The 13,199-nt window shown below is 41.8% G+C and overlaps 1 protein-coding gene across 4 annotated transcripts in view; it reads left to right on the forward strand.

Moving 5' to 3' along the window:
- Positions 1-237: 237 nt before the first annotated feature.
- Positions 238-13,199, forward strand: part of IPO9 (importin 9) — a 53,437-nt gene continuing 40,475 nt past the window's right edge. The window contains exon 1 of one of the 4 annotated variants that reach the window (XM_010378860.2): positions 238-461. In XM_010378860.2, the coding sequence (XP_010377162.1) occupies positions 299-461 (163 nt within the window). In that variant the 5' untranslated portion in view covers positions 238-298. Of the gene's footprint in view, positions 462-6,103; positions 6,210-13,199 lie in introns of those variants that run through there. The other 3 variants (XM_030930067.1, XM_030930071.1, XM_030930074.1) reach the window with 3 other exon arrangements.

Genomic DNA, 13,199 nt, shown 5'->3' on the forward strand with positions numbered 1-13,199 from the left:
ATATCATGAACTTTATTCCAAATGAGATTTCTAACTTACTGTGCAACTTTAGGAAAGCCCCTTAACCTGTCTAGGGCTCAGTTTTCACGTAAATCCAGTGATCCTTGCAGAGAAAGGTGCAGTTCTCGTTCAGGCAGCAGGAGGCGCTGTCTCTGGAGGCTTAGATTCATTCCCCGCCCTCCGCCCGCTCCCGCCCGCCTCTGGTGCGCAGGAGCGGCTTCGCGGATTGGCCGCGCGCGGGGGCCGTCAATCGGTGGCGGGTCCCGGCCGCGGGGCTGGCGGGCTGAGGGGAGAAAAGATGGCGGCGGCGGCGGCAGCTGGTGCGGCCTCCGGGCTGCCGGGTCCAGTGGCACAAGGATTGAAGGAGGCGTTAGTGGATACGCTCACCGGGATCCTATCCCCAGTACAGGAGGTGCGGGCGGCTGCTGAAGAACAGATTAAGGTGCTGGAGGTGACGGAGGGTGAGTGAGGCGGAACCGTCACGAGGATGGCTCAGCCGCACAATCCGCTGATCGCAGCTCCGTACCGGCAGGGGACATGGGGAGCCTGAGCCAGTTGGAGATCTGGGCGCCGAGAAGTGGAGCAGGAAGCGAGAGGTTGATGTCGCTGGTGGTTGTGAAAGTCCCAGAGAGGAGAGGCGCGCCTGAAGGATAGGGTCGGGGGAGGTGGAGCCTGGGGGTGGGGGAGGGAGGGTGGAGACTTGAAAAGATAGATGGAGCCTAGAATCTGCAGGGGACGGAGATGGAGCTAGACTTGGTGCTGTTGGAGGAAGTAGCGCGCGAGGAAATATTTTCTGAGTCTAGGACCAAGGTATTTTGCTGTTCTCTTCACCAGCTCGATTATACTGGGATAAGAGTAGGGGGAGCTATTAGTAGAAGTGGTGAAGGGTAGGGCCTCGAGAAGGCGGCTATCAAAGCTTAATGTCATCAAACAAGTTTCTGCCCTTTAGTTATAAACCTAGCTGGTTGGTTGTACTCTTCATGTTTTCCCAGAAATTAAATGCATATGTGACTGCTTCACTGTCCTGACCGTACTTCCGTTTATTTTAAAAATAATTTGCCGTTATTAAATGCCTTTGTGCATTTCTGTTTGGAGGAACTGATCATCCTTTGTTTTTGATTCTTTGTCTCCATCCTCTATTGTGTGCTTTAAAGTGATGGAGAAGAAAATAAACTATTGGTTCGAGATTTCCTATCAATTTCCTGCCGAGTGAGCCTTTCACCAGGTCCAGTGTAGCTACCACAAAGAACAATTTAATCTGGAAACAGGAGGAAAAATCTTCTTGGTCTTTGTGTAAGAAATATATCTGGTCAGAGCTTCAGTGGAACTCCAAATCCTCAGAATCTCCCGACTCAGGAATATTTCCACCACCACTTAGATACCACGTCAGAGATACGGGAAATTGTCCCATCACCGACAGCCATCACATTCAGAACCTTGAGTTAATTCTCCTACTGGACGTATTTTTATTGAAAAGAATTTAGAACAAATCGCTCTTAAATTTAGTTTACATTCTCTCACAGTATGAAAGAGCTGTTGAAAACAAATTTTCTTCCATTGGAAATATGTTGAGATTTGGGATCTAACAGGCTAAGGACCATTTTGAAGGCCCAGTTGTAATTGTCATTGTTTTATAAAATATCAGATCTACAAGAGGAGAAACCACTGGTTAGGAGAAGCTGTTTGAGAACCATGTGTAAACTAAAGCAGTTTTTATCGGCTTCTAAGTAACATTCCTTTATGCACATTAATGTCTGTCTCCTTTGAGTATGAGGAAGGAAGAGTGGCAAAGCAAAGGAACCTCATCACATTCAAGTTGCCACCTGAATAAAACTGAGAGTCTGGTGCAAATTCGTCCTAACTAAACCTTCCCTGAGTGGTACCCAGTCCTCCCGGTGCTCCAAATACATGTCTGGCACCTTTGTATGAAAGGTGGACCTTGACTTGTATTTAAACTGTCTTACAGCAACTCCACTTTTGCTCTGATCTTTTCAACTTTAGCCAGATGCCATGGTCTCATCTAGGCAAAGTCAGTTATAAAGTTCTCGAGGTCTTTTTTGAAACTCTGATTCCTCACTGTATTCATCTTTTTTTTTTTTCCTTGAGACTGGGTCTTAATCTATCGTGTAGACTTTGGTGCAGTGATGCCATCATGGCTCACTGCAGCCTCAAACTTCTGGACTCAAGCGATCCTCCCACCTAGGCCTCCCAAAGTGCTGGGATTACAGGCCTGAGCCACCACACCTGACTTTTTTTTGAGGCTTTAAGGGAAAAATTAAATTTCAAAAGTACAGAATTTTGATCTAAGTCACTGATGAGAAATAGATCGACCGACCCCCGTAACTTACTGGTAATGTGCTGTTGAGCAGACTGTGAGAATGAAAAGTATGGAAAGGCATTGATGCGGTGACCTGATATTGGTCGTCTAGTAATAGAGCATATGACTCAGGTTTTGCGTGTGGTTAGAGGGTTGGATCAGTCTCTGGAGTTTAGTGCAGTGCTTTGGACCCTTTGGAGGCTGCTTGTGTCTTTTAAGTAGTCTGGCTCCTTATGTTTATCAAAAAAACTATATAGAGATTTACCCACTTCTGTACCTGTTTTTAGGTGGAGAATGGTGGTCCATTCCTCAGATGCAGTCTGCTTTCTTCCTCTTGTGGCCTTTAACAAGTTATCTTTGACATTGGGTTCAGAGTACCTCCCACCTTACACTCTATCTGAATCTCTCAGGTTTTTTCTGAACATGGTGCAATATAGTAGCTTCTTGTTCACCACCCTCAACCCTTCTTTGCATGAAAACATAGCACCCAGCTTTCCAGCCGGGATTTAGCCAACTATCTGGCCTGATGAAACTGGCAGGACATTGTTCCTCCTATTAGAATGCCCTACAGAGCAAGATGAGCCATTCTTGCAAACAAATGGACAAATTACTTTCCACTCCTTTGGTGTTGCTTCACATTTTAGTGTTTTTTGGTTTTGTTGTTGTTATTGTTTTGAGAGGGAGTCTCACTCTGTCACCCAGGCTGGAGTGCAGTGGTGCGATCGCAGCTCACCACAACCTCCGCCTGCTGGGTTCAAGCGATTCTCCTGCCTTAGCCTCCCAAGTAGCTGGGATTACAGGCGCCTGCCACCATGCCTGGCTGATTTTTGTATTTTTAGTAGAGACGAGGTTTCACCATGTTGGCCAGGCTCTCTTGAACTCCTGACCTCAGGTGATCCACCCGCCTCAGCCTCCCAAAGTGCTGGGATTACATCCGTGAGCCACTGCACCCAGCCCACATTTTAGTTTTATCACAGTAGAAGGAACCTTGTTTTCCGGTTCTAGGAAACAACTTTTTTTTTTTTGAGACAGAGTTTCACTCTGTGGCCCAGGCTGGAGTGCCGTGGCATGATCTCTGCTCACTGCAACTTCCACCTCCCAGGGTCAAGCAATTCTCATGCCTCAGCCTCCCAAGTAGCTGGGATTACAGGCATACACCACCATGCCTAGCTAATTTTTGTATTTTTAGTAGAGGCGGGGTTTAGCCATGTTGCCCAGGCTGGTCTTGAACTCCTGAGCTCAAGCAGTCTGCCCACCTCAGCCTCCCAAAGTGCTGAGATTACAGGCATGAACCAACCTGCCAGGCTGGAAACACTCTTAGAACTTGAAGTTAATGAGAAATCTGGGATTTGGTGTCTTTTATTTGTGTTCTGGTAATCTTTTGATCCTTTTTTGGTTCCACGGGGCCCAGGATCAGGTGACAACCAGATCTAGTCCCTCTGTCTTCTCAAATAACCACACTGTCTTTATGAGCTGTTTATTAGTCCATCACATAGGAGACTGATCCCACATGGTCCTTAAGATTAACAGGTCTGTTCCCTTTGCCAAAAAGATTTGTTACCTTCCTTGGCTACTAGGTGAAGATCCCTAGTCTTGAAGATTAAATGGAAGAATCTCTAATTTGTGGGGAAGGGGCACAGGTCAATTGTCAACTCCCTGTTAAAAGGACAGGCAAGAGAAGTTGACATGCTGTGACCAAATTGTACTATGGATGAGATTTTAAGAAGCAGTTATCTTCGAAAATGAAGGTTGCTGGAGCCTAGAGTAGTCTTGATCATTTAGTGTACCAGCTGATATTTTCTGATAAATAAATTGCCTATAATTAATTATCACATTTTCCAGAATGTGTACCTGTTCTCTTAAGCCAAGGAAGTGTGTGTATGTGAGAGATCCACTTGATTCATGTAGTGTGTCAATCTGAAAAGGATAAGAGGTAACTTCATCACCCTGGTGTCCTGGAATGATTTTTTTTTTTTTTTTTTTTTTTTTTTTTGAGATGGAGTCTCTCTCTGTCACCCAGGCTGGAGTGCATTGGCACAATCTCGGCTCACTGCAACCTCCAGCTCCTAGGTTCAAGTGATTCTCCTGCCTAAGCCTCCCAAATAGCTGGGATTATAGGCGCATACCACCATGCCAGGTTAATTTTTGTATTTTTAGTAGAGATAGACTTTTCCCATGTTAGCCAGGCTGGTCTCGAACTCCTGACCTCAGGTGATCCACCCACCTTGCCCTCCCAAAGTGCTAGAATTACAGGCATGAGCCACTGTGCCCGGCCAGAATGATTTTCTTGAGCCCCTGTGCTTGCTATTTTTGCTAGTCCCTTGGAATCTGGAAGAAACCCAGCAAACCTCTCTGAATATTTAAAGTCTGTTTAACAGGGCTAATTAGATAAGGAGATGATGTCAGTAACCACCTTCATCAGATAGCACTCCCATCCTGAATTGAGGAGAACATTGCTTGAAAGTTTGGAAGTTATTGTGATGTGCAGTATTCTGCAGGTAATTGTTAACCTATCATTTTTATTTTTTTCTTTCTTTCTTTCTTTCTTTCTTTCTTTCTTTCTTTTTTTTTTTTTTTTTTTAAGATACAGAGTTTTGTTTTGTCACCCAGGCTAGAGTGCAGTGATGTGATCATAGCTTACTGTAGCCTCTAACTCCTGAGCTCACACAATCCTCCTACCTCAGCCTCCCAAGTGGCTGTGACTACAAGCACATGCCCATACTTGGCTGAGTTTTTAAATTTTTGTCTGGAGATGGGGTTCTTGTGTGTTGACCAGGCTGGTCTTGAACTCCTGCCCTTAAGTGATCCTCCCAAAGTGCTGGGATTATAGGCATGAGCAACCACAACTGGCCCCTTTCGTTTTTCTTAGGAAGGATTTCTTAGGAGGATTTCTTAGGAGGATTTCTTAGGATTTCGTTTTCTTAGGAGGATTGAGATGTTGAGTTTGATCAGGTTTGTAGGAAATTTACTTCTACCTAAATAGGGTAAAACATTTTTTTTAAAAAGTTTTTTTATTCGTTAGAGACTTTTTTCTTTTTTCTTTTTTTTGTTCCACTGCTAAGAGTCTAAAGCATGCTTTCTAATTCTGTTTTGTTTAATAGGCAAGTTCATATTAAGCACTTTACGAACATAGTAGTTAAAAAGACTGGAGAGGTTATGAACCACTGAAGATCTCTTACGTCAAAGTCTCATATTCTGTACTCAGCTTCATCAACTCTTTATTTTGTTTTTGTCTGACTTACGGTGAGATCATGAGAATTACCATCTTTTGAGAATGTCAGTCTTTTATTTTTGGTGTTTTTGTGCTTTTTTTTTTTATATCTTAGAATGAAGTTCTTTCCCTCTTTTTCTTCTTCTTTATCTACTTTGCCTCTAAGAATGGCATTACCCAAGTGGTGGAATTGGTTGCTTTCATTCAGAACTTTTAACTCTTCGTACCAGCATGCACAGACTTTCTTACATAACTAGATTTAAACCCTAGGTCATTTTCTTCTTTACTTCTTTTTTGCCTATTACAAATGACAACATTTCCTCTATCATTTGGCCTTGTCTAGTTAGTTCCCAGTAGATAAGTCACAGAGAATACATTTTTCTTCCCTTCTACCACCATTATGTTGAACAGGGGAGGGGGGGAAATTATCTCTCCCTCACCTTTCCTGGCATTCAGATGCTGCCTAGATATCTGTATTGATTTCCCCATCTTAGATGCCTAGGGAGATGATCCTGCTGGCTGGAAGTTTGCTTTCTGGTTCTCATGGGCACTTTTCTGGCTCTTTTGCAGTATAGCGTAAGCACTGTCCACCTGCGAAGGGCGCCCCTCAAGGATCCAGACGCACTCCTGGGCATGTGGCGGGCACTGAGCCGAGCGGAAGGCGGCCACGCTCGGAAAAAGGCCAGTGGTGGAGTTTTCTTTTTCCTTTCAGCTGTGGTTTTGTGGTGCTTACCAACCCCCATTGAGAAATAGGGGCTTGTTCAGGGGTCTACTCAAAACCCCATCCTTCTCCAACAATCCCTGTTCACAATTGTTACTAGTTGACTGTCAAAGTACTGCCAAGTCTTGTCTCTCTAGGAGACCCTTCAGACCAATAGTGTGTATTTCTTAACTGATCCTTTATCCTTCATGCCTTCCTTTGGATTTTCCCTTCTAAACCAAGTTTTAGATAGATAATGTTTTTGCCACATGGGGTGATAAGAGAGAAAGGGGAGCAAGGATAAGAGAGGGAAGCAAAAGACTAAAAGAGAATGAGACTAGAGAATGAAAGAGGGCAAGAGGATTTCTTAGAAGGGAAGTTAAAGGATGCCATTTTGGATAGGTGTAAAGGTATAATTGAGGAGAATCTAGAGTCAGGGTGAAAATTCAGATTAACAGAATGAACTGTCCTTATTTCGCCGTGAGAAAGGGAACTAGAGAAATTAAATTTCCTAACAAAAATAGCTTTAGAAAGCAACTTCATATAGCCCTCTTGGCAGTGTTGCCCTTTGGCTCAACTTCATGTATTGAATCTTAGTTTAATGTTAAACAGTCTTTTCCAAGCAAAGCAAAATAAAGTGGATATGTATGTCTGTGTTTTTTATATTCTCCCTGCCTTCATTATCCCAGAGTAAGTTATTAGGCTATTCTTTCTCATATATATATATATATATATATATTTTTTTTTTTTTTTTTTTTTTTTTTTTTTGAGACAGAGTCTCACTCTGTCACCCAGGCTGGAGTGCAGTGGCACAAACTCAGCTCACTGCAAGCTCCACCTCCCGGGTTCACGCCATTCTGTCTCAGCCTCCCAAATAGCTGGGACTACAGGCGCCTGCCACACGCCTGGCTAATTTTTTGTATTTTTAGTAGAGACGGGGCTTCACCATGTTAGCTAGGATGGTCTCAATCTCCTGACCTCGTGATCCACCCACCTCGGCCTCCCAGAGTGCTGGGATTACAGGCATGAGCCACTACGCCCTGCCTCTTTCTCATATTTTTCAAGACATTGTGTTAAAGACACCAATCAGTAAAACCAGAAGTCCCCCAACACACACACACAGACACACACACACAAGTACTTTTTTTTAACAGATATACTTAGTTGTATTTCAAAAAATACTGTATCTTTGTTAAGTGAAAAATGCGTAAGTAGGGTTTTGCTACTTAACAGAAACCAATGGATAGGAGCAAATGTGTTAATCAGATTTAAAGTAAGGCAGAGAGCTTTAGGACTACTATCTGGCTTTTCCTTCTTTGCATTAGTTTGTTTCTTAGTTTGTTTTTTAATTGAGACAAGATCTCGCTCTGTCATCCAGGCTGGAGTGCGTGGTATGATCATAGCTCACTGCAGCCTCAAACTCCTGAGCTCAAGTGATCCTTCCATGTTAGCCTCCTGAGTAGCTGGGACTACAGATGCACATCACCACACCCAGCTAATTTTGCATCCATTTTATAGCACAGAGTTTACCATCAACATCATACTCCTTGGAAGCATTTATTTATATAGCTTTTAAGTAAACTAACATTTTATGGGTACGACAGTCTCAAATGGTGAGTGATATCCTTGTATTTCTAGTAGGTATGTGGTCTAGAAAGACTAAATTGGATTAAGTAAAATAATTTTGTATTTTCTGTCTTTCATCCCCCTATAACCTAATGCAAATAAGCTCTTTGTCTTTGAATTTTTGAGGCTTCAAAACATGTGGTCATGTTGGACATGTGGTCATAATGGACATGTGGTCATAATTTTTGAAACTCTAGGGGTCTGTAGAGAAGAAAATCTGTTCATCTATTTTATTTTAAAATTTGTCTTTAGTTAACGATGATGTTATTTGAAGATTTTCTTTGCCATTATTTATCTGCTTTTGAGCAAATAGATATGTTACTTGAACTTTAATGCTGGTTCTTTCATGTGTGAAACAATTAGCTTTTCGAAGGAATCCATCTTAAAATACTTGTTGTAGGTACAGATCCCTTGGTTAACTTGGGTTTTTGGCCCCTGCGTGGGTCTTAATCTTCTGATCTCTTATTCTCACCATCCTTTCCAGTCTCAGTGATGTGTGGAGCAAGGTGGTTAGTGGAATTTTGTGTATGATCTTTGATAGGTTACCAGACATGATTAACTTTTGGAATGAAGAGCTTCTGGCTATTGTGATCATCACTGGAGTGCATCCTTCTGGCAGGGATATGGAAAAAATATATCAATGCTAAGCTTTTCTCTGAAGAGAATAGACTTGGAATTCTCTGGTTGATGAGAAAGGACCCCTAAACTGTGACAGGACCTGTGTGTGAAGTTTGCCTGGTCTTCATGCTCTAATGACTCCTGTGGATCAGTGCCAGAGTGAACTGTTGGAAAATGTATGGTTCTTTTTCCCTTATGTGAACTGGGAGCCTCAGTATTACCCTACAACTATATGAGTATCAGTGCTTTCATTGGAAGGACAGTTGTTCAGATTTGTTTAAGCTTTATAAAGTCTTAAGTTTCAAACTTTTCTCAAAAAGTCTCATTCCTCAGTATCTTTTCACACTGTATGTTGAAAAATTTCTTCATTTTGATCTTGTTTTAGTTTGTCCCTGTAGTAATGATCCAAAAATTATGCTCTTGCTAGGAACATTAAAAATCCAAATCATAATGACCTATGGAAAAATTATTTAAATAGTGCCTTAAAAGAAAATACCAGGCCAGGCGCCGTGGCTCACGCCTGTAATCCCAGCACTTCGGGAGGCCGAGGTGGGCGGATCACCTGAGGTTGGGAGTTCGAGACCAGCGTGACCTACGTGGAGAAACCCCGTCTCTACTAAAAATACAAAATTAGTTGGCCGTGGTGGTGTATGCCTGTAATTCCAGCTACTCGGGAGGCTGAGGCAGGAGAATCGCTTGAACCCGGGAGGTGGAGGTTGCGGTGAGCCAAGATTGCGCCATTGCACTCCAGCCTAGGCAACAAGAGTGAAACTCCATCTTAAAAAAAAAAAAAAAAATACTGTATGTCCCAGGTAATTTTTGAATGTGCTTGTATGTCATTGTGAAGGAAGTTACATAAGGCACACCAGAATTGGTTCACCATGTCTAGAGAGGCCAATTCTGGGTGGACAGTGACATTCTAAGCAGACTTGAGGCCATGAAGTTAGCATCCATTATCACACTAAGTATCTGAACTCAAAGGAATTGTGGATGGCCTTAGTAGTTGTCTTTCTCCTTTAAATGGATTTCACATGTGCATTTTAGAGTGCTTTTTTTCCATTGAATTTGAACATTGGCATCTAAGAGATCTTCCTGAATTATCTGACTCATCTGTGTTTTAGTATCAGTTCTGAAAGTTGACTCCCATATCTTCGGGTTGTAGACACTTATTGTTTCTTCTCTTGCACAAATAGGTTTTATAGATTTAACCAGAATCTGTACTAACCAAATTAATCCTAGGAATTAGAATGGATTGCATTATCTGTAGGGGGATTTTGCAAGTTTCAAGTGTTTGCTTGTGATTTAATCATTTAATAACTCAGAAAGAATGTGGCTTCTTCTGTGGTGGTCATGCAAAAAAAAAGAAAAAATCCACTTTCCTGAGTGAAATGATAGGTGCCATAGGAGTGGATCAAAAACTGCAGCTTAAAGGCATAACAAGAATGAGTTAAGAATCTAAGAATTCAGTAAAATAACAGGAAATAAAATATAAAAATCAGTAGCTTTCACATAAACCATAAAAGGATAGAGGACGTAATGGTTTTTTAATAACCAAAACCATTTACGGTATCAACAAAAAAGTAAATGCTTAGGAAATGTGTAAGAACCTATTAGAGGAAACTTTCTTTTTTTTTTTTTTTGAGATGGAGCCTTGCTCTGTTGCCCAGGCTGGAGTGCAGTGGCATGATCTTGGCTCACTGCAACCTCTGCCTCCTGGGGGGTTCAAGTGATTCTCCTGCCTCAGCCTCCCGAGTAGCTGGGACTACAGGCGCCTGCCACCACGCCAGCTAATTTTTGTATTTTTAGTAGAGATGGGGTTTCACCATGTTGGCCAAGCTGGTCTCGAACTCCTGACCTCAGGTGATCCACCTGTCTTGGCCTCCCAAAGTGTTGGGATTACAGGCGTGAGCCACCGTGCCCAGCCTAGAGGAAACTTTTTGAGACAAGGTTTTGCTATGTCACCCAGGCTGGAGTGCAGTGGCTCAGTCTCGGCTCACTGCAACGTCTGCCTCTTAGGCCCAAGTGATGTCGTTCCTCAGCCTCCCAAGTAGCTGGGACTGCAGTCACACAACACCATGCCCAGCTAATTTTTGTATTTTTGGTAGAGACAGGGTTTCACCGTGTTGCCCAGGCTGTTCTCAAAGGCCTGAGCTCAAGCAATCTGCCTACCTCTGCCTTCCAAGACGTAAAATCAGATGTGAACAAATGGAAAAACATACTCTGCGATTGGACAGGACAACTCAGCATAATAGATGAGCTAGACAAGTTGGTTCTAAAGTTCATGTAGAAAAACAGACAAGGAGGAATAGCTCCAAAAACACTGAAAAAGGAAAACTACAAGAGGGAACTTGTTCTATCAGACATTGAAACATTACATAAAACCTGTATAATTAAAACAAACAGTGCAGCACTGTACTCAAATAGAACTGTGGAATAGAAGAGAAAATCCAGAAATAGATACAAGTGCCTATGGAAATTGAACATAGATGAAGGTAGTATCTCAAATCACTAGAGGTGGACGTTTTAACAAAGAATGCTGCGATGAGGCCGGGTGCGGTGGCTCACGCCTGTAATCCCAGCACTTTGGGAGGCCAAAGCGGGCGGATCACAAGGTCCGGAGATCGAGACCACCCTGGGTACACAGTGAAACCCTGTCTCTACTAAAAATACAAAAAATTAGCCGGGTGTGGTGGTGGGTGCCTGCAGTCCCAGCTACTCTGGAGGCTGAGGCAGGAGAATGGCGTGAACTTGGGAGATGGAGCTTGCAGTGAGCCGAGATCGCGCCACTGCACTCCATCCTGGGGGATAGAGCGAGACAACATCTCAAAAAAAAAAAAAGGGTGCTGCAATGGCTATGTAGCCGTTTGAAATTAGACTCATATCTCACACTAGATTTTTTTTTTAAATAAACTCTAAATTGATTAGGAGTCTAAACAGAAAAAATTAAATCATACAAGTACTAGAGGAAAACATGGGTGAATTTATCTTTAAACTTGACATAGGGAAAGGGATTCTAACTATGACTCAAGATCCAGAGGCAATAAAAGAAAATATTTTATTGATAAATTTGACTACATAAAACTTTTTTACAATTTACATGGGAAAAACACCACATAAAAAATCAAGAGACAACTGACAAACTGGGAGAAATTTTTTTCCCCACAATGTATACTACAGACAAAAGGATAACACCTTTAATATATAAAGAATTCTTAAAAATTGAGGAACAAAGGACCAAAACAACACTCAGACATACGAAAAGTGTTTAAACTCACTTATGGTTAGAGAAATACAATCTAAAACAATATTGAATTAACCATTTCTCACCTGTCAGCCTGACAGAAAAATTTATTTTATTTACTTTTGAGACAGGGTGTCACTCTGTCGCCTAGGCTAGAGTGCAGTGGCATGGTCACTTCTCACTATAGCCTCAACCTCCTGGACTCAGGTGACCCTCCCGCCTCAGCCTCCCAAGTATCTGAGGCTACAGGCATGAGCCACCATGCCCAGCTATTTTGGTGTTTCACCATGTTGCCCAAGCTGGTCTTGAATTCCTGGACTCAAGCAATCTGCTTGCCTTAGCCTCCCAAAGTGCTGAGATTACAGGTGTGAGCCACTGCACCTGACCAAAAAATTTTAAATATGATAACACATTCTGTTGGCAAAACTGGAAAGATGCTCCTATGTATTGCTGGTAGGAGTACAAATCGGTGCAATCCTTCTGAAAGAAAATTTGATCACACCCAATAGCTCCACAAATGCACTTACCTCTTGACCCACAATCCCACTTCTGAAAAATCTATGCTGAAAAATACATATTTACAATGTTATTCACTGCAGCATTGTTTATAAAAACAAAATATTGGGGGAAAAAACTAACTGTCCATACAGAGGAGAGCATATGAATAACATATAGTATATCTACATATATTATGCAGCTGTAGAGAAGAGCTTCAGGAATCTCTGTGAACTGATGTGGAAATCGCAAGATACAATGTTAGCTGAAAAAAAAGCAAAGTGCAAAAAAGTGTCTATAATATGCTCTTTTTCATGTAAACAAGAAGGGAATATTTTTTAAAATGTGTCTGCTCATGTGTGGAAAAGAAATACAGGAAAGAAAATCAGAAACTGATTTTGGTTACCTGTCTGCATGGAGTGGGTGGGGAAGGGGTGTAAAGAAGTGGGTAATGAAAACAAGATAATAGGGATGAGGAAGAAGTGACACTTCTTGGAATATTCCTTTTTGTATAGCTTTGACTCTGAGAATCATGGTAATGTTTCACATACCAAAAATAAATAAATAATTAAAATCAAACAATGAGGAGGCACTAAAAATTGAGCAGAAGTAGTAACAAATGAACCTAAATGTTTTACAAATGAATAACAGCTTTTTAGGTGAGAGGAAGAACTAACCTAAGTAACTTGTAAAATAGTATTTACAAAGAGTAAAATAGTATTTGACTGCATCATGTAGGTTACAGTTAGAAAAACTATACACCAAAATTGTACTTCAGTTAATAGGTGTGTTTTTCACAAAGGTATGGATTAATACTTCTGTAATTGCTTCATATTTTAAGATTGAAAAAACAACTAAATGTAGTTGACGAGAGCCAAGTGTTATCACTTTTGGAGAAAGAAGTTACAAATAAGGGAAGAGTAGAATGAACCTCGAGGTTTGGATTGGCATCTGGGCTATCAATCAGTATGATAAATGGATGGATAGATGG

Source organism: Rhinopithecus roxellana, chromosome 1, assembly GCF_007565055.1.
Source record: "Rhinopithecus roxellana isolate Shanxi Qingling chromosome 1, ASM756505v1, whole genome shotgun sequence".
Lineage (NCBI taxonomy): Eukaryota > Metazoa > Chordata > Mammalia > Primates > Cercopithecidae > Rhinopithecus > Rhinopithecus roxellana.